This window comes from Octopus sinensis, linkage group LG26 (assembly GCF_006345805.1).
Source record: "Octopus sinensis linkage group LG26, ASM634580v1, whole genome shotgun sequence".
NCBI lineage: Eukaryota > Metazoa > Mollusca > Cephalopoda > Octopoda > Octopodidae > Octopus > Octopus sinensis.
The window spans coordinates 11672479-11694614 of record NC_043022.1 but is presented as its reverse complement, the minus strand read 5'-3'; the positions used below and the strand labels follow the sequence as shown (position 1 = coordinate 11694614).

The following is a 22136-nucleotide window of genomic DNA, read 5'->3' as shown; positions in this document are numbered from 1 at the left end:
CATTGAATGACTATGGGGGTCCAGTAGAGTAAAATAAGAATCAAAGATGTCCATAAGTAAAAAATTGTTGAGAAACACTGCATTACAGAAATGTATGTTGCATGTATACTCATAGAATATATGTACTTAAAATGGATGAATCTTTCAGATATACTAAAAAAAGAGTGATAATTCCAATCATTGTGATGAACACAAAGTTCTACAAGATTGTTGGTTTGAGCATTAAAAAGAAATTATCATGTCTGTAAACATATGATGCAAGTGAGTTTGCATGATGGACATTACCTGAAATAAAGCTTCTGTTGTGCAAAGGTGTCTGTAGAAAGTCTTCTGAATGCAACTTATAATATCACTGACAGCTGCATTGTTACAGCTGCAGGAGCTGTAATGGTTATAGATGCAATGTGTTGCACGTTGCATTGCTATATCTCTGTGCATAACAAACAATAGAAACACAGTTGCAGGAGCAGTTTTATTTTATTACTTTCCCTTTATTTGTCTTCTTTCTTTACCTATTTTCTTGACCAGCTAAACTGTACTTGTGGTTTATAATCTCATGGTGTTTGTTGTTAAGTGTGATATACTAATGAACTGAGACTCCTCCAACCTCTGCAAGCTTGGAAAAACACATGTAAAAAGATGATGATGATGATGCAGATAATGATGATGCGTATACACCTACTTAATAAATTCATTTATAATTCATATTAGAAAAAAGTAAATAAAGCAAGACAATGTAATTTAAAAAAATCAAAATAATAAATTAAACTCAAGCAAAATTGTTTCGATTTCTACTTTCTATTTCTTACATTTTATTATTTATTTACACAAAAAGAAACCAGGTTATTTCAAATATTGTGTGGATCACAAAACAAACATGAAAAAAATAATGAAAAAAAAATATTTTCTTTAAACAGCCCATTGTTCCCACCATGCCCTCTCTTTCTCACCTCCTCCTCTTCCCATTATTTTATCAATTATGTCAACAGATGAAGAGAAGATGGCAGAGTATTTAATATTAATGAATTAGCTGTTAATGTTAATTTGCAATTAGTGGTGAGTTGACAGAAATATTAGAGCAACAGAAGTGGATCCCAGGCAGTATCTATTTGTGATGTTTTATGTTCTGAATTGAGTTGTGAGAATGTCAGCTTTGCATTTTATCCTTCTTGAGTTGATTATATCAAATGCCAATGTGTTGCTGGGAAAAATAGGACTAAATTTTGTTAAGTTTTTTTTTTTTAATTTTGTTTCACTCTAAACAGAATATTACAGTATTTTTCTAAATTGAATTATTTGCGCATTTATGCATGTGTGTGTATATGTATGTATGTTTGTGAGAGAGAGAGAGAGAGAGAGAGAGAAAAGCAGATGTAGAGTTAGATTGTGGCATGGAAAATGAGATAAAGAGAGATATAAAAAACAAAAAGAAGAACAGAGAGATAGACAGACAGACACACAGACAGACAGAGAAGAATAGAGGTAGACAGATTTCAATTATGCACTGTCAATTATTGGGTGTTGGTGTAAATCTTGAAGCTACAAAATAATGAAGCATTACATTTGAGAGAATAATCTGAATGCTAGAGGGTTGCTAACAATAATATATACATCAACAACAATATACATGAAACCCATGCTAGCATTGGTTAATTGTAATATGTTACTAAAAGACGACAGAAGCCCATTTGGGTTTCTTGTCATCGTTTAAAAAGTTTGTTAAGTAGTATTAAGAGCTGAAGTGATCAAAGTGGTTATCATGTAAAGAAGAAATGGTGTGAAGAGATGATCTGGCAGCAAGCTTTGGGCACTAGAAATTCCATTACAAAATGACTCCTGGCAAAATCTTACACTCAAACCATTCATTGTAACCGTTTTGTTTGTAAATGATACGTTTTTAACAAAAGGGTATGTTCCGTCACTACAACTTCTGATGATTGCTTTAACTTCACCTAGAATAGAAGAGGGAAAAAAAGGAAAAGAGAAGAGAAACTAAAAAATATATAAAGTTATTGATTGCCAAAGATTGTAGGAGCTGGATTCAGGATCAGGGTTATGAGGGTGATGAAGGAAGGCATATGTTAGGGATCAAATTGAAGGTTGTGGTTATGATTTGAAATTAAAATTAAGATTAATGGTAGAAGTTTGGGTTAAAAGGGTTTAGTTTGACAAAGCATGAATGTCACAGAGAATGGGAAAAAGTACGTATGTAATATATACAATACATTACATATAACATAAATATATATTACATATATATATATATATATATATATATATATATATACATACATACATAGATGTATATGAGAAAAAAGAGAAAATAGAGATTAATCAGTTAATAATTATATTTATCAATTGCAAAAAGCAAACATAATCCCTGATAGCTGTTTTGATTCTGACTTTAAAGATTGTAATAGTAATTCAATAGTCAAAACTACTGAAAAGTTTGCAAGATGCAACGAAAATTTTAGGACAATAAAAATAAGTAAAAAGTGGAAATTTTACCGGTGAGTGTGTTACATAATAAGGCACAAAAAGAAAATGACTCTCCCCAAACACAACAGTATATATATATATATATATATATATATATATATATATATATATATATATAAATAGGTTAAAGCTGTGAGGAAAGGCAAACAATTAGGCAAAGCTGGACAAAAACATTTAACTTCATCTAATTCAGTCTTAATTTAGCTACATAACAAATGGTAAAAATAGTAAAAAAAATAGTAAAAAATGCTGAAAGAATTTTTACCATTCATTATGTAGCTAAATTGAAATTGAATTAAACACCCTTTGCCTTTCCTCACTACTTTAACCTACACCTTCTGACTCAAAGGGATGCCACTTTTGGACAAGTTTTGCACAACTACAATGTCCACTGTTGTTCAAACTGTAAATTTGGTGGCACACTTATTTGAGCACTCAGAATGCATACCTTTTAGTTTGAGTCATCCTGAGGAAAACACTTCATATCCTTTCTCTCTCTCTATGTATATATATATGTGTGTGTGTGTGTGGATATATGTATATCTATATCTATCCACGTCACTCTCTCACTATCTATATGCGTGTCTGTTTCTGGAACATCTTTCCTTCTGAACATGTATTACAAATACGGCTCTGTTCTAGTTTTATCATTCTTTTTTATCTTTTATGTTTAGTTTCTTTTAAGAAAGTCTGAAAACCCTTCTTTGATTAATGCCATCGCTGTCACATCTAGAGTCCGCATGGACAATGAAATAACTGCTGGAATTTGAAATTTTCATCACTCTTACATTTCTGTTATTAGTCAGATGTCTCTTTTTGTTTATGATTGATAAATGTTATCAGTGAATTTATTTTAGCACTGTTATGTCAGGAGTTATATATCCATTATTAATCGACTATTTTTGTGGAAAAACCTGTAGAGTACAAGTGTGTTACATATGAATGTATTTTTCTATCTAGATTTTGCTGTGTGTTTTTGTGTGATTCAGTACATGGCAATTGTCTGTGTTCTAGTAATAATAAAAGATGAAATCTTAGTACACTCACACTTTCAGTTAGTGTGACATCTGTGTGTATGTGTGTATACAAATGTATGTATGCTTGTAGGTATATATTGTATATATATGAATGTTTGCATATACATACATATATTAATATATATTTTTTTATTCTCTTCCTCGTTTTAGTCATTTGATTGTGCCATGCTGAAGCACCACCTTAAAGGGTTTTAGTCAAAGAAACTGACCCCAGGACTTATGCTTTGTAAGCCTAGTACTTATTCTATTGGTCTGTTTTGCTGAGCTGCAAATGTTATGGGAAGATATACACACCAGCATCAGTTGTCAAGTGATGGTGGGGGCCAAACACAGACAGATAGACACACACACGTATATATATATGCGATAGGCTTCTTTCAGTTTTTGTCTACCAAATCCACTCACAAGGCTTTGGTTGGCCCAAGGCTATAGTAGAAGACACTTACCCAGAACCATGTGATTGGGAAGCAAGCATCTTACCACACAGCCACATCTCCGCCTCTATATATATATATATATATATATATATATATATATATAGAGAGAGAGAGAGAGAGAGAGAAAGAAAGAGTTATCAATGGAACAAATAAGCAAAGTTGAAAATGTACAGGCAGTGTACATTTTCAACTTTGCTTATTTGTTCCATAGTACTAGCTGTATGGATTGATAACTCTTTCTTTCTCTCTATATATACAGGCAGTGTATAACAAGATTTATGTATGTCAATATTAGTATACTTAACTTGCTTCACTTTTGTATGATTTTCAAAAGTCTAAGTTTTGAGGGATGTGGAGCTGTGTCACAAACTGTATCATTTTTGAACTGAGATGATACAACTTGTGACAGCTCCACATTCTTTAAGGTTTATACTTTTGAAAATCATACAAATGTGAAACTGGTTAAGTATATTAATATTAATACAATTAAACAAATCTTTTTATACATTCTCTGTGCATTTTCAGCTTCTATTACTTCTGACACACACACACACACACACACACACACACACACACACACACACACACACACACACACACACACACACACACACACACACACATCGATACATAGATATATACATATATATATGTATGAGAATGTATACATATATATATATATGCATGAGTACACACATGCATATGTATACAGTTATATTAAGACACATACTCTCACACATAGATATACACATACCACATGGTTGTGAAGTGAGCTTTCTCAGGTGGTTTATATCCAGGCATACATGCATATATACACATGTATATATACATGCAGATTCATTATGAAGTGAACTTTCTCAGGTGGTTTATATCCAGGCATACATGCATATATACACATGTATATATACAAGCAAATTCAAAATCCTAAAACCGTAACATATTAAGAATAATTTTGATAATAGCAAGGCAAAACACAAAACTGCAAAACAGATTAGGATAAGTAAGAATGAGAGAAGGCAGGAGAGAAAACTCGAGATAGTGAGAGAGAGAAAATTAGATAGTGAGAGAGAGGGGAAGAGATAGAGAGAGAAAAGTGAGTGCTTCAACACAGGTCATTATCTGTATCAGTTATTCTCACCCATTTTTTGCTTTTAGACCCCTTTGATTCCTATTTTAACCAGATTGGCCCTCATAGCTATTTAATGTTCAAAAAATCCTATAATATTTTTAAAGTAAAATACAATTAGGAATTGTATAAAAATAATTATTAAAATATTTTGTGTATTGCCACCTGCCAAGGGTTATATGGACCCTGGTTGACAACGACTGATCTAGATTAAGGACCCAGTACTGTAACAGCTTAAATTTCAAGAGCAAACAACTTTTCAACATTCTGCCAAATGTCAGAGATCTGCAAACTATAAGTGTGAATGTGTTCAAAGAACATGTGGAGAAATTTTTTTCTGAGGTACCAGATGAGTCAACATTGGAACAGAAAATACAAAGAAGAGTAGCTCTGACCAACCCTTCAGCAGTTCTGAAGAAAGGGTTGCCAGGTGAGTGTGAAATAAAGAAAAATCACACTAAATGTGATGCTCTATATATATAAATATACGAGGGGCGTTCAATAAGTAATGCTCCTGACCCTCTCGCACTTGTTTGATCTAGCTGAAATTTTGCATGTGCAATTATTCATATCGCTATAGATGAAGTGGCAAATTACAGCTCTGAACTAATTGTGGTTTCTGATTTACAGGTGTTTGAACTGAGTCAAGTGTGAAATGGAGCTTGTTGAGTGTCAAGCAGTGATCCGGTTTTTGTATTTGAAAGAACGCACACCATGGGAGACTTTTGATGAAATGAAAGTAACTTATGGTGATGATGCTCCATCATATGACCTTGTAAAACGCTGGCATCGTGAATTCAAACATGGTCGGAACTTTGTTTAAACAGCTCCCAGATCTGGTCGCCCCCTTCTGCCATTGATGAGGCATCTGTCCGTCAAGTTGAGGCTGCTATTTTGGAAGATCGATGCATAACTATTCGCTAAATAGCCCATGAGGTCAAGATTAGTATCGGATCTGTGGAAACTATCATTCATGACCATTTGCATATGCAAAAGGTGTCTGCCAGATGGATTCCCAGGTTGCTCACACCTTTCCAGAAGCAAAAACGCTTCGAGTGCTCGAGGATGAATTTGGAGATGTGCCAAGAAGATGAGTCAAAATTTTTCAAAAGACTGATTACACAGGAGGAAACCTGGGCCCATCACTATGATCCAGAGACCAAATCCCAGTCAATGCAGCGGAAGAACCATGATTCACCTCCTCCAAAGTTGGCAAGGGTGCAGCCCTCCGCTGGCAAAGACATGCTCACAGTCTTCTGGGACCAGGACGGAGTAGTGATGACAGATTTCCTGGCAAAGGTTACCACAATTACAGGAGCCTATTATGCTTCACTTTTGAGGAAATTAAGAGAAGCTATCAAAATCAAGAGGCGGGGCAAGATCAGCAAAGGCATCCTCCTCCTGCAGGACAACGCTCCGGTCCACAACTCGTGTGTCGCCAGATCAGAAGCACAGGCGTGCAGCTATGAACTCCTCCCCTTGCACCCTCTGATTTTCACCTCTTCCCAGCCATGAAGTTGATTTTGAAAGGAAAGCGTTTCCCAGATGATGCAGCCTTGATTTCTGAAGTCACGTTGTGGTTGGAGGACCAGGCTGGGGTCTTCTACAAAAACGGTCTCCAGAGCTGCATCAAACGATGGGAGAAATGCATAACTCTGGGTATTTTCTATGCAGAAAAAGACTAATAACTGTCCCAAGTTTCGTTGCTCTACTTCTATGGGAAATGGGTCAAGGACATTACTTATTGAATGCCCCTCGTATGTGTGTGTGTGTGTGTGTGTGTGTGTGTGTGTGTGTGTGTGTGTGTGTGTGTGTGTGTGTGCGTGTGTATATGTATATATATTATCATCATTTAATGTCCATGCTGGGTTGGATGGTTTGACTGGACTGGAAGGCTGCACCAGATTCCATACATGTACATATATACATTTATGAATTTGTATTGCAAGATTCCTGATGTGAAACCGTGTATTGAAACAGATATTGTATTTCGGGGTAGTCATTTTCTAAATTTTTTTTTTTTGACAGGAAATACGAAATTATAGTGCATGTGTCTATTTGGCAAAAAAAAGCCCCAAAACAAACAAACAACAATATTGCCATCCCAAAACACAACAGTATATATATATATATATATATATATATATATATATATGTATAATAAAATATTAGGGAATAAATCCAAACTTAGATTTAAGATTGAATCCAATTTTATAGTAAAATATTATATTATATTAAATTAGAGATAAAACCACTATTAGGCAAATCATACAATGAAAAACTTAAGCCAATACATAAGATTAATTAATTTATATTATTTTAAATATATATCAATATTATTAAAAAAAGATAATTAGTATAACACTACGATCGTTTCATGGCTGTCCAATTCTTAAAATTTCGAGTTACAGTCATTCTTCAGGTGATTTAAATATTTAACTTAGCGAGGTTTATTGATTAAACCTCGCTAAGTTAAATATTTAAATCACCTGAAGAATGACTGTAACTCGAAATTTTAAGAATTGGACATAAACCTCGCTAAGTTAAATATTTAAATCACCTGAAGAATGACTGTAACTCGAAATTTTAAGAATTGGACAGCCATGAAACGATCGTAGTGTTATACTAATTATTTTTTTTAATAATATTGATATATATTTAAAATAATATAAATTAATTAATCTTATGTATTGGCTTAAGTTTTTCATTGTATGATTTGCCTAATAGTGGTTTTATCTCTAATTTAATATTATATATATATATATACAAATGGAAATTGTAGTTGTGATACCTGTGCTGGTAGCACGTAAAATGCACCATCCGTACCTGGTCGATGCCAGCGCAGCCTTGACTGGCTTCCGTGCCAGTGGCACGTAAAAAGCACCAACTGACTGTGGCCGTTGCCAGCCTACCCTGGCACCTAAAAATGCACCATCTGTACATGGCCGATGCCAGTGCCACCTTGACTGGCTTCTGTGCCGGTGGCACGTAAAAAGCACCCACTACACTCATGGAGTGGTTGGCATTAGGAAGGGCATCACTGTAGAAACACTGCCAGATCAGACTGGAGCCTGGTGCAGCCTCCTGGCTTCCAAGATCTCGGTCGAACCATCCAACCCAAGCTAGCATGGAAAACAGACGTTAAACGATGATGATGATGATACACACACACACACACACACACACACATATATATATATTTATATGTATATGTAGTAATGATTATATGCCAACAGAATGTGGCAGCCCTATAAAGTATGATGTTAGACTGTTGCTATAGCACCAGGAAAATATCTTTTCCAGCTGGCTATCGACACACAGTTTGTGACTGTATATTATTTACAAGGGATGTCATTGCTCCCATCTCTAGCCTTACATTATACTCACAGACCCAGGTTTCCAAATGGTTACCTGTCCTCAGTGTGAGATAACCACAGGTTAGTGACAGAAGTCTCTCTCTCAATATATATATATATCTTTCCTTTTCTCTTTGTGTTTTCATATTTGGATTAACTATATATATTTATATATGTATATGTGTGTGTGTGTGTGTGTGTGTGTTTGTATATATGTGTATGTATGTATATATATGTGTGTGTGTGTGTGCGTGCATATAAGAAAATATTTAAGAAAATGGAGCTAAAAGTAATGTGAACAATATTTTACACTTCAATAAAGAAGCATTAAAAGTGATGAAGATTAAAGAAACAGAAAATATGGCAACAAATTCACATGCATTGCCAGTTTAAAGAACACACACACACAAATATCAATATATATATATATATATATATATATATACATACATACATACATGTCCGAAGTCAGGACACCATGATAGATCGTTAGCTCCTACACACACTTTTTTCTCTCCTTTTTTTCTCTCCTTGTTTCTCTCCTTGTTTTTCTCCTTGTTTTTTTCTGTGTATCTTTCTGTCGAAGAGCGTAGGCTCGAAACGTAAAAGACTTTTTCTATTTCTATTCCTGAGTGCTATACTAATACATTTGTTTGTTTGTACTACACCTGCCTTTGTCTTTTGTTTATTTTCATAAACTTTCCCTTTACATACATACATGCATACATACACACATATACATGTTCACTGTTGAGTCAGATTTCTGGATATAAACTGGATTTGGGACTTGCATATCTACAGTATTCCTGTCAGCACTTGATGTCTTCATTGTGGTTTATTCCACTGTGCCCTAAATTATTGTACCTAACCATTTCTGACATCCAAGAGTTGATGAGCTTTGATTCTTGTGAATCCCCATAAGAAAATCAGAGACATACAAACATGTATATGTATCTACACATATATAAGCATCTATGTAAATGTGTATGAGTACATATGTATGTATGTATAATTGATGGTGTTAAGTGGGTCATATAGCCATAGAAACCATGCCAAAACTAAGATATTGGAGCAAGACATGGTTTCCAACCTGTTGGATCATATAAAAAAAAATCCAACTCATACCAGTATGAAAAGCAGACATAAAGCATCAAATGAAGCAGATGTTGCACACACACACACACACACACACACACACATGCATACAGAGTGGACCAAAAGTCATGCATAAAATAAGTTCAATATGTAAAAAAAATGTAAAAAAAAATCAAATTAATTTGAGTATTTTCTTTTAGTAGTATGACTGCAACAAAGCCAAAATGCCTGTTGCTAAAGTAATGACCAACGCAGGTGTGTGTGAATTTATCACAGCCATACTTTGAGGACCATTGCAAAAATCTGTTTCACATATTGTCAAACAAAATATGCCATTGATAAAGGTACATAGTGTTGTGTTTTTTTCAGGATTAAGGTATCGTAATTTGCGGAAACTCTCGAAGTTCTTAGTGTTTCCATCAGAACATTCTCTAATCAAATATGAACTCTTACCTAAGAGATAAAAAAAAAAAAGAATGTTTTAAAATTGTTGATAAGTTAATTATAATTTTCGTTAATTACAAAGCACTGTTAGTCCACAATTATTACTGTGAATGAAGGTGGTGAGCTGGCAGAATCCAGGTAAAATACTTGGCAGCATTTTGTCTGTCTTTATGTTCTGAGTTCAAATTTTGCTGAGGTTAACTTTGCCTTTCATCTTTTTGGGGTCAATAAAATAAGTACCAGATGAGCAATGGGGTTGATGCAATCAACTTACCTTCTTACCTGAAATTGCTGGCCTTGTGGAAAAATTTGAAACCAATATTATATTGAGGATGAATCTGGGGTCATTAGTATGCCAAACCACATGTGGTCATTAGGGTCACTCATCCACATTGCCATTCAGTGTTTGATCTTTAGCCAGGTAACAATTTCTATGGTCTAATAGCCTCTTATATATATATATATATATATATATATATATATATATATATATATATATATATCGGAAGGTTTGGAGATGATGTACAGGTATTATATATTAGAAAAATTGAGGTAATCAGATCAGATGGTTCATATTTGTAGATATTTATTTATATATTACATTTTTTACATATATATCATATCATTCGGATTAGCGCTTGCTCCCATTCTAGTGGGTTTTCAAATCAAATCAGTTGTGGGTAGTTTGAACCTTTTTATAGTTTCGTAGTAGTGGGTGAGGAGGAAGTGAGACAGAGAGAAAATATGTGTGTATGTGTGTGTGTGTGTGTGTGTGTGCGTGTGTGTGTGTGTGTGTGCGCATTTATATCTGAGAGTGAAGAAGTGTTATTTCCGTTGGTCTGCTGGACCCCCTGTGGTTTTATAAGAACTTTGGCCGTCCATTTCAATGTCACTGAGTGTGTGTTGTGCATAGGTTGGCCTGGCAAATGTCATTTGGGGTCACACTTTCTATGATCATTCTGTGGAGGTGTGTGTGTGTGTGTGTGTGTCTCTGTGTGTCTGTGTGTGTTTTTGTGTGTGTGTGTGTGTGTGTGTGTGTGTGTGTGTGTGTGTGTGTGTGTGTGTGTGTGTCTGTGTGTTTGGAGAAGGGGAGAGAGACAAAAAGAGAAAAGGGAAAATAAAAATAATAATAATAAAAATAAAAAATTAAAAAAATTTTAAAAAAAATAAAATAAAATAAAATAAAAACAAAAAATAAAAAATAAAATAAAAAATATAAAGAATAAATAAAAATATAAAGAATAAAAAAAAAATAAAAATAAAAATAAAAATAAAAATAAAAATAAGGGAGGAAGTGGAGAAGAAAAAATATTTTTGTGTGTTGATATTTATACCAACACATATATACACACACACAGACTTATACATAAAATATTTGAAAAAACCTTTTTATCGGTTCAAAATGAACAACCAAATTATACCATCTTGAAAGTTGTATGTCATATATATATATATATATATATATATATATATATATATATATAAATAATGTGTGTGTGTATGTATATGTGTGTGTGTATATATGTATATGTGTGTATAAATATATGTGTGTATGTGTGTGTATATATATATATGTGTATATGTGCGTGTATATATGTGTGTGTGTGTGTGTATGCATATATATATACATACAGTAATATCACACTTTATGACTTTATGACAACCTGCTTTCTGAGTTCAAATTTTATGTTCTTAATTCTTAGCTATTAAAGCTGATGCACTGCTCAGTTTAGCACCACTACCACCATCAACATTGATTAGGTAAAAGAACTTAATCACAAATTCACTGGTACTTAATTTATTGACTCCAAAAGGATGAAAGGCAAAGTTGACATTGGCAGAGTTTGAACATAATGATGAGCGAAATACTGCTAAGCATTTTGTCCAATGTGCTAATGATTCTGCTAGCTCGCTGCAATGATGATGATGATAATAGTAATTAATAATAATAATGGTTTCAAATTTTGCCACAAGGGCAGCCATTTTGGGGTAGGGGATAAATTGATTACATCGACCCCAGTGTTTTACTGGTACTTAATTTATCAGCTCCAAAGGAATAAAAGGCAAAGTTGACCTTGGAATGTAGCAACAGGTGAAATGCCACTAAGCATTTGGTCCAGTGTGCTAATGATTCTGCCAGTTTACCACCTTAAATAATAATAATAATAATAATAATAATAATAATAATAAATAATAATAATAATAATAATCATTCCTACTAAAGACACAAGGCCTGAAATTTTGGGGGAGGGGACTAGTCAATTATGTCGATCTCCAGTGTTTCACCAGTACTTAATTTAACGACCTTGAAAGGATGAAAGGCAAAGTCGACCTCAGCGGAATTTGAACTCAGAACATAGCAACAGGCAAAATGCCATTAAGCATTTCATCCAGCTTGCTAATGATTCTGCCAACTTGCTGCCCTAATGATGATGATGATGATGATAATAATAATAATAATAAATAATAATAATAATAATAATAATAATAATAATAATAATCATCATCATCATCATTTAATCTTTGTTGGCATAGGTTGGATGATTTGACAGGAGCTGTCTAGACTCCAATTGTCTGTTGTGGCATGGTTTCTACATCTGGATGCCCTTCCTAATGCTTTCAGTTGAGTCCACCACACCACCTCTTTTGCCATAGCCATCAGATAGAAAAACTGCCTGTCCTTCCCCTCCAAAGGAAGGAGGCGGGGCGAATTTCATGATGGATTTGGACAATAGCCGGATCCATCCTACATATGACAATAACTGTTCGACAAAGCTCTACAAGTCAGCAATGCATGGACACTGTATGAGAGCATGCAGAACGCTTTCATCTGTGTGCATCTCGGACAAGCCTGTCTGACTGCACACCTATGCCTGTAGAGCTTGTCATGATCTGGCAGAGCTCCCCAATAGCACTTCCGGGCCAGGGATTTCTAGGCCCTGGCCCAAAAGTCTTCTGGAAGAGACCAGCCAGTTGATCCCTCCTGACACTCAGAACCTCTCCGAGAACTCGCCACTCTTGCCCTCCACTAACCCCCTATAGAACTCAAAGGTGGAACTTCCACCAACTGCATTGCCTGATTGACCAAAGGCTGTAATCACCTGGAGACACTCCACGTACCAAGCACTCTGCCTTGGTGTACACCTGATCCTGGACTGTAGCTCCATCAAGGAGATGAGCTGCAGGAAAGCGCATCCAACAAACGGCAACCACATCTGCTCACCGTTAAAGTATCATTAGAGATGTTGCAGCCTCAGTGCATGTCTACGCATCATCAGCCATGCATTCCATGCAACAGGTGCTGACAGCAAATGGACCATCTGACAAGCGGTACCTGTCCCTTCCACAGGAAGCAGAAAAGCAAGCGCACAAGCCTGCACAGAAAAGCAAGCGCCCCATACAGTTCAGCAAGGTTCTGCAGAAATTCTGCACAAATCTGCTTGAACTCATGTAGCATGCACCCAACCCAACCCCTCAAAGACCAAATTGTAGTTTTATAACCACATTGCGCCTCAGCCACCCAAGCCCATCAAATGGCTTTTATTCCTTCTTGATTTAGAGCATGTACCCTAGCTCTGATGATACAAACTTCATACTTGGTGTTAAAGAATTGGTTCAGAACCAATCTGACTGCCAGTATGTTGGTTGCTATGCCTCTACTGACTTCCTCTTCTAATTTCCTAACTAGGTCTCCTTCTACTCTAATTTTCTTTATTGCTAGTTTTTGCTAAATTCTACAGCTTCTACTCTCATCACCCATTTTAGGGTTACCCACCATCAGTTGTTGATGACTGCACCTGTCAACTTTCGATGGACTAACTTGCTAAGTCGGTCTCTGAAAGCCTGATGTGCCGGGAAGGACGCGTTCAACTTCCAGTATCTGGGACCCTTCCTATGATGCTTATCTAGGTTAACCATACAAATCACAAATTTGTGGTCTGTATAGCTGATGAGTTCAAATTGTGGACAACATGTTAAAAGCAGTTTTCAAGGAAAAATCTTGGGAGATTTTTCCTTGTAAACTGCTTGTAACATGTTCTTCTTATTATCAAAGAATGTATATATGTATTGTAATATTTTGTGACAACCGGTACCTAACACAACAAAGCTTTTACATGTTACTTTTGACAATCTTTTTCTAAAAAAGTGAAACCGCTCAAGTAAATAAACATCTTTTAAAATTGCATTTTCAAACCTTCTTTCATATATAATTCTATTCGTGCAGTACCTTGCAACTTCACTTTGTTTTATATATATATATATATATATATATATATATATATATATATATATATATATATATATATACACACATATATATACACATATATATATATATACACATATATATAATAGAGCTGGGGTGAGAGGTGAAGGTAGAGGAGATAAATGGCATTTGATGTGTGCATGTATGTGCGTGTACAAGAGAACTATGTGAAACTTTACATATATATGTAAAGTAAAGAAAATATGAAAAATAATCCAGAATCCTTGTTGAGAACCAGATCAATCCCAAAATCTAATCAGTTCGTGCCAGTTACGAGGCCAAACTTTCCTGAAAGTTTTTTCGAATCCATCCAGCGGTTCTTGAGATATCTTGTCCCCGGAAAAACAAACAAATAAACTTGACTGATAAACATATATTAATAATAATAATAATAATTAATGCCCTGATGCAGCAGTACCAAGCAGTGGCTCTCATGGCTTCTGATCTTAACTGATTGGAAGTGTTATCATGTACATTTTGTTTTGGTATAAAAGATGGGCTACAGCAAATATTCTGCTCAATACCATAGATTTGCTTGTCAGTTGTTTGACTTTAACCAGTTAAGCATGTCCCTTAGTGGCTTACAATATGTGCATCTCTGATCACGAGCAGAAGTAGTGGGAGAGCATCAAAGTCATGTGTTGAGAGGAATTCTTTGAAGCTTGGATAATTCAGCTTTGGAAACATGGGTGTTTTGTTCATCATCCTTAAACAACCCTTATTCAAGGACCTTTTGAGTGAGATGGGCCACTCAACCTGAAAAAAATTCTGGCTGGGCCCCACCTTCAAGGTCATGTGCTGTTTATCTTGACATGAGATCACCAGGTCGTGTACATATGGTTGTGATGCATGTACTTGGTGTAACTTATCAGACTGGTAGTCATGATGGGTTTACTGGGCTTTGTATATTTTATCCCAGTGTTACTTTGATGGCATGCACTTCTCTCTCACTCAATAATAATAATAATAATAATCCTTTCTACTATAGGTACAAGCCCTGAAATTTTGGGGAAGGAGTATAGTCGATTACATCAATCCCCAGTGTCCCACTGATACTTAATTGATCGACCCCAAAAAGGTAAAAGCAAAGTCGATCTTGGCAAAACTTGAACTCAGACTGTAGCAATGGGTGAAATACCGCAAAGCATTTCATCCAGCATACTAATGATTCTGCCTGCTCACTGCCTTAATGATAATAATAATAAAAGTGATACTAGTGGTGATTGGAGCATTGGGCTCAATCCCATTGAAACTTCAAAACTTTTTAAGGCAGCTGGAAAACCCATGCAAGATTGATGTCTTGCAAGAAGCAGCCCTACTGGACACAATGCACATCTTAAGGAAAGTATTTTCTGTCTGAGGTCCTTGTTGTGACTTGACAAATGACTAAAGACTCCGGTGCATCTTTATCGACACTGTGTTATGAAGGAATAATAATAATAATTACAGCAAATATTCTGATTTGCTAGTCAGTTGCTTGACCTTAATCAGCTGAGCATATCCCTTAGTGGCTGACGATATATGCGAGCATGAATAATGGGGGAGCATCATAGCCATGCATTTAGAGGGATTCTTTGGGGTTTGAATAATTTACCCCCTGGAAACATGGGTGTTTCATTCATCATTCTTAAATAACCCTTATTCAAGGACCTTTTGAGTATGATTCACTACTCAACCCGGAGAAGATACCAACTGGGCCCCACTGGCAAGGTCATGTGCTGTCTATCTTGATATGAGATCACCATGTCATGCACATATAACCATATGTGCTGGGTGTATTCTTATCAGACTGGTAGTCATGAGGGGTATTTTGGGTTTCAGATATTTGTACTCCAGATTCCCCATGATGGCATGCATTGTTCTCTTACCTAACAACGACAACAAAAACAATGAATAGGTTTGAAAAAGAAGAAATCTTTCTTACCATTGACATGTTTGGTTTCAATGGCACAGAAAACTTTGCCTTTAAAACTGTAGTCAGAACAGTTTTGTGCAAATTTAGAATTGTTGTACTTGGCAAATTCCTTAACACCCGTTTCACATTTGGAACCAGGAGCTGAGCTGGAACAATGAAAACATTGTAGGCTGGTGACACGCAAAACTGCAATGGAAGTGACATTAACTTTTGAGAAGTAGTGGTAGTGGTGGTGGTAGTAGTAGTAGTAGTAGTAATAGTAGTTAGGTAGGGAAGTAGGGTTAGTGGTGGTGATGGGGAGTAGCAGCAGTCGGTAGTGGGGAGAGTGGTAGTGATGGTAGTGGTGTTGGTGGAGGTGGTAGTGGTGGTGTTTCTCAAAACTGTGAGACTGTTGCAGAATAACAATATTATTCACTGGAAATGTAAGCATGACAACAATGTCCTGTTTTATTTTCTTTCCTTAATGTGTGTGTGTGTTTGTGTGCATGTGTGTGCATGCGTGTGCATGCGTGTGTGTGTATGTTTGTGTGTGTGTGTGTGTGTGCATGCGAGTGGGGTGGAGTTCATGCAAAGAAGTAGAAATGACAACTTCATGATTACACACACACACACACACACAACTGGCTTCCTTACAGTTTCCAACTACCAAATCCACTCATAAGCCATTGATCAGACTGAGGCAGACCATGCAAAAAGATGCTTAACCAAGGTGCCATGCACTCAGACTGAACCTGAAACCATGTGGTTACAAAACAAACGGATCTTTACCCTTTGAATGGCAGATTGAGAAATTATTTTTTTGTATCTAAAACTTTCAAACTTCAGACACTGGTCGAATGTGTCATATAAAACATCTTTTACTCTTAGTGTTGTTGAGAAATGTTTGTATTTTCAAAGTTATTTCATGCTAAAGTTGTCGTATTTCGGTAATTTCAACCAATGACTTGTATTCAGCTGAATAAAATTACTGCTGTTGTTTCTCAACAACAACTTCCAGCAGTGTATATTTCGTTTGTCACTGTTATTTATGACATATTTCATCTCAGTTACATTTGTATGAATAAATGAGTGTATCTAAAGCATGTTTACTTCATAGCACCTCCACAATCGTTCAAGCATTTCTACTGCTCTTAGGTTTTTCTTTTTCTTGTTTTTCAGCTACTATTTTCGGAAAGACTTTTTTTGCATCCCCACTCCAATTTGTTCATTTTCACTTTTTTCCGTAACTCTAACCCTAAAATCCTAACCCTAAAACACTAACCCTAACCCTAAAACCTTAACCCTAAAACCCTAACCCTAAAACCCTAATCCTAATGTTCTAAAGCTAAAACCAGTACAAATGCATGGACAATGTCATAAATAACAGTGCCAATAGTTGTTGTTGACAAACAATGGCAGTAATTTTATTCAGCTGAATACACTTCATTTTCAGCCATCCATTCCTGTGTTACTAGTTTCATGTGTAATAATGCAGAGTCATGCTGAAACACAAATGGCCTTCCATTGCATTACACTGTCTATCCAGGGCTTAACAAATATTTCCTGGACCTCAATGTAGGTGGCAGAGTTAACGCTAAGGCCTTGTGTAAAGAAGTAAGGAGGCTATTGCTGACAATCCCCAAAACCATGACAGTTGTAGGAAATTTTGTATGCATAACACTTGTAACTTCAGAAGGGTCTGCATATTACTTCTGCTAACTTTTTGATCTTGGTTGGAGTTTTTCTCGTTTGAGAAAAGCCAAACTAGATCTTCTTCTGCTGGATTTTTCAGTTTGTTTAAGAACCTTCTAGATCTAATGTAGTGATTTTCTTTTCCTTTTTCTGACAAATTGACCTTTCCTCATCGTATAAGAGCTATATCTGATGTCTTTGTGGACAACATTTCTGACTGTTTCACCTGAAACATGGAGATCTAATGCAATTGACCTCATGGACTTTCTGAGATTGTAATCAATGGTCTGTTGAACTTGCTGGAGAAATTCAGGTGTTCTGATGATTTCAGGGCGTTTAGAATGCTTTTTATGCTTTGATACTGGTGATACGTTTTCATCTTCAGTCTCTAGCTCCTTACAAACTTTGTAGACAAAAGATCTGGCAACTTTCAAAAATCAAGATATTTCTAAATCTTTATGATCAGCCTTTATAACCACAAGAACACCATGCCTCTTCATTTGTTGAGTAAACTGAGGGTCTACCATTATTTTTTTCTGAAACAAAGATTATACTGAGTTAGTAAAAAATGCAGCAATGACCCAAAAATGGTATGCTCTCAAATACCTTATGCACCCTGTACATACACAGATAGATAAGTAGATAGAATATTCAAATGCTCTCTCGCTCTCCTTTGGGTCAGGATCAGCCAAAATACCCTTTTCTTTCCTTAATTGCTGTGATCTCTGCACCATATGATCACTTACATCTAATAATTTTCCATATAACAGAAGAGCATATTAGCTAACAAAAATGCCATTATTTGAAAACCGAATTAACTTTGTGAGGAGATGAGAAAACAAGTTGAAATATTGAGCTCAGCAGTTTCCCATCAAGCCATCTTACTCATGCCAGCATGGAAAGGTAAATGATGATGATGGTGTCATATACATCACACACAACACTCACATACAACACATGCAATGCACACAGATACATTACATATACAACACATACAGCATGTAAAAAAACATCATATATTTCTTTGCTGCCCACAAGGGGCTAAACATAGAGGGGACAAACAAGGACAGATAAAGGGATTAAGTCAATTACATCGACCACAGTGCAAAACTGGTACTTTATCTATCGACCCCGAAAGGATGACAGGCAAAGTCGACCTTGGTGGAATTTGAACTCAGAACGTAACGACAGATGAAATACCGCTAAGCATTTCGCCAGGTATACTAACGTTTCTTCCAGCTCGCCAACACATACACACATCATAGCCAACACACACACTCTCACACAGACACACACATATATATACAACCTCCACACATACATCACATACAGCACAAACATAGACAGAATAGGCAACACACACATACAACAGTCATGCATGCATCACGTATGTTGCACATGTACATTACATACAAAATAACTGGCCCACAGTCGGTTATTTGTTAGTTATGATGAGAAGTGTCCCAGTTAATCCCATCAATGGAGCAGCTTGCTTGTGCACTTAACATGCAAATGACTGAGAACCCTGTGGGACCCTGTGAGTGTATCAGGGGTAAAATCTTCTTCAGACCAAACCAATTAACCCCTCACCTCAAAACAGCATTCTTGTGTGTGTGCAACATATATCCATACACCGCACCCACAAATTAATAACACATGAACAAAGAAGTTTTACATGATTGTTCAGAATGCTAGAAATAGCAGTAAAATCTTCTACAACTTCAAATATTATTTTCAAAAAGGGGCTCTTTAGGTAATGTGGTTTGATATACAGAATGTTTGGGTGAAGAATGATGTAGACATGGCTTAAAGCCCATTTGATCTTATGTCTGCTCTGTGAAGGCTAATGAGGAACTAAACAACAAAAACAACAACAGGGTTAGACAAACAGGAAGAGGTTGATAAATAGAGAGATGGACTTAGAGACTGATGAGACAGAGAGGTAATTAGAGATGGAGGCAGACAAAATGAGACAGACAAACTGACAGCCAGACAAACAGATAGACAGGCAGACATATATTTAGAGAGATGATGAATTCAACAGAGACAAGGAATGTCTGGCTGTGGTAGAGAGAGAGAGAGAGACATAAGGACTTGTAGAGAGTAAACGAAATAGATAAAGACTCAACAAGCAAACATTAATTCTGATTCAAATACATTCTCACATAATCCAAAAGAAATGATTATTAGTTGAGAGATATTTACAAAGTTTCTTACCTGATATTAGAAGACATAAAGGTATGACAAACCAATGTAAGCCTTGAGCCGACATGTTTTCTCTCAAATCTTATTTCTTCTTCTTATTAGGAACACTGCAAGGTAGTGTAATGTATGTGTGTGTGTGGTTATATGTAATGTATATGTGTGCTTATATGTATTTATATACACACATACATAAAAGATATGTGTGTATATGTGATTGTAATGTGTGTGTGTGTGTGTGTGTTGGTTTTATGATTTGATAAGTTTTTGGTTGTAAGCAAGACTGGTGGGAGTGGCTAAATGAAGGAACTTTATGATTGACAGCAGGTTGTCATCAGGATTTCCCCATATCATTGGATGTGAATTCATAGATTTTAGTGGGTGTGGCTAAACTAGTAAAAGTCTCAATACTGAAGTATCAGTTGCATTTTACTTCTCAGATCTCAGTAAGTGAAAGGGGGGGAGTAGAGCGAGTAGGAGAGAGCGTGAGAGAGAGAGGGGGAGTGTGTGCATGAGAAAGAGAGGGGGGAAACTTCTAAAACTCATACACCTGTGATTAACATTAGCCATTTTGATACCAACCCACTTGAGACTATCTCTGATACAAACTTCCTATTTTAATCCTTTCATATTCAGATTACTCTGTCAAATGCTTTGCTCCTTCATTGACATTGTTTCCAAGTAATAAGGCATTATGTCACAGCCTTGAGATTTCAATGATGTGACTGTTTGTTTTTAGGATGACATAGTAGGGTAGGTGTGAGAGGCCAGATCTGGTCAGTTTGAACATAAAACAGGTAGAATATAGGACTGGATATGGCCAATTTAAATGTTAAAGGTTTAAAGTTATCTAAATAAAAACCTCCTATCAAAATGTCATATTACTCTATGTCCCAAGCACCAGCTTAATAACAATGAAGCTATTTTACTAAAGTCTTCATTATTTTCATCATTAATTGAAAAAAAAAGGCAATGTGTTTCAAGAAGAATATGGTAACAAAAGGGTTAATGTGATCTAAATTAGAATCTTCCATCAAAATTTCATATTTGCAGTCCCATACACCAGCTTAATAATAACAAAGTTATTTTACAAAATTTGTCATTATTTTCAAAATTAATTGAAAAAAAAAAAATAGCAATGTATTTCAACAGAAATATGGCAATGAAAGAGTTAAATTTAGTGATAGATTGATTGCTTTTACATTCCAGAAGATATTTCTTAAGTTTAATTGCCATTAGAACTGAAGAACCTGATGTTTTGAGGCCCTTTTCATTTGTTTGTGTGAAAATGATTGACAGATAGACACACACACACACACACACACACACACACACACACACACACACACACACACACAATCAAATGAGGTCAATAAAATAAAATCCGAGTGAAGAGAGCCAGAGTGGCAGAATTGTCTGAGCAACAGACAAGCTTTTGTTGCAGCTCTGCATTCTGAGTGCTTGATTAGCAATCCTAAATCCATTGTCCAGTTTAATTTGGTCCTTGGCTACCTCTAGCAGAGTATTGTAACCCAGTACCGTTAATCTACAAAACACTCTTTCCCTGACAATGGTAAACAGTTATAGCTTCTCATAATAATACATATGCACACACACACACACACACACACTATATTAACTCCAGTTTGTATTCCAGTGTCACCCTTATTTTATCAGTGTCTATTTATTGAATGGCTAAGTTTTACCTTTTGTTAAAGAAAATCAGCTCTACATACCTTTTACATACCAGTATACAGAAAATTCAATACACACACAGCAGGGACTGTGGAACAAGAATGAGAATCTCATAGCAGTGACTCACAAGATTCACCTTTCAATAAATGTTGTTATTCCGCCCTGTCTTACAGTATTGTGTACTTAATTGCAATTCATATGAATGTGAAACAACAATCATCTCTTTCTTCTCCCCACCTCCCTCTTTCTCTCTTTGTATGTGTGTAGGTGTCCACACATGTATGTATGTATGAATGTAATGTATGTATGTATGTAATGTATGTATGTATGTCGTTTTTCACTTTTATTTAAAAAATTTTCGCTAATAGAAAAAGAGCCGGTTTCTAACCTAA

General features: G+C 35.7%; 1 protein-coding gene across 2 annotated transcripts in view; it reads right to left on the bottom strand.

Annotated features, from left to right (window-relative positions):
* LOC115224789 overlaps positions 1–20217 on the bottom strand; it is a 40271-nt gene extending 20054 nt beyond the window's left edge. For both annotated transcript variants that reach the window (XM_036513838.1, XM_029795706.2), the window contains exons 1-2: positions 20065–20217; positions 16186–16362 (exon numbers count right to left, since the gene is read on the bottom strand). In XM_036513838.1, the coding sequence (XP_036369731.1) occupies positions 16186–16362; positions 20065–20119 (232 nt within the window). In that variant the 5' untranslated portion in view covers positions 20120–20217. The remainder of the gene's footprint in view (positions 1–16185; positions 16363–20064) is intronic.
* Positions 20218–22136: the final 1919 nt, after the last annotated feature.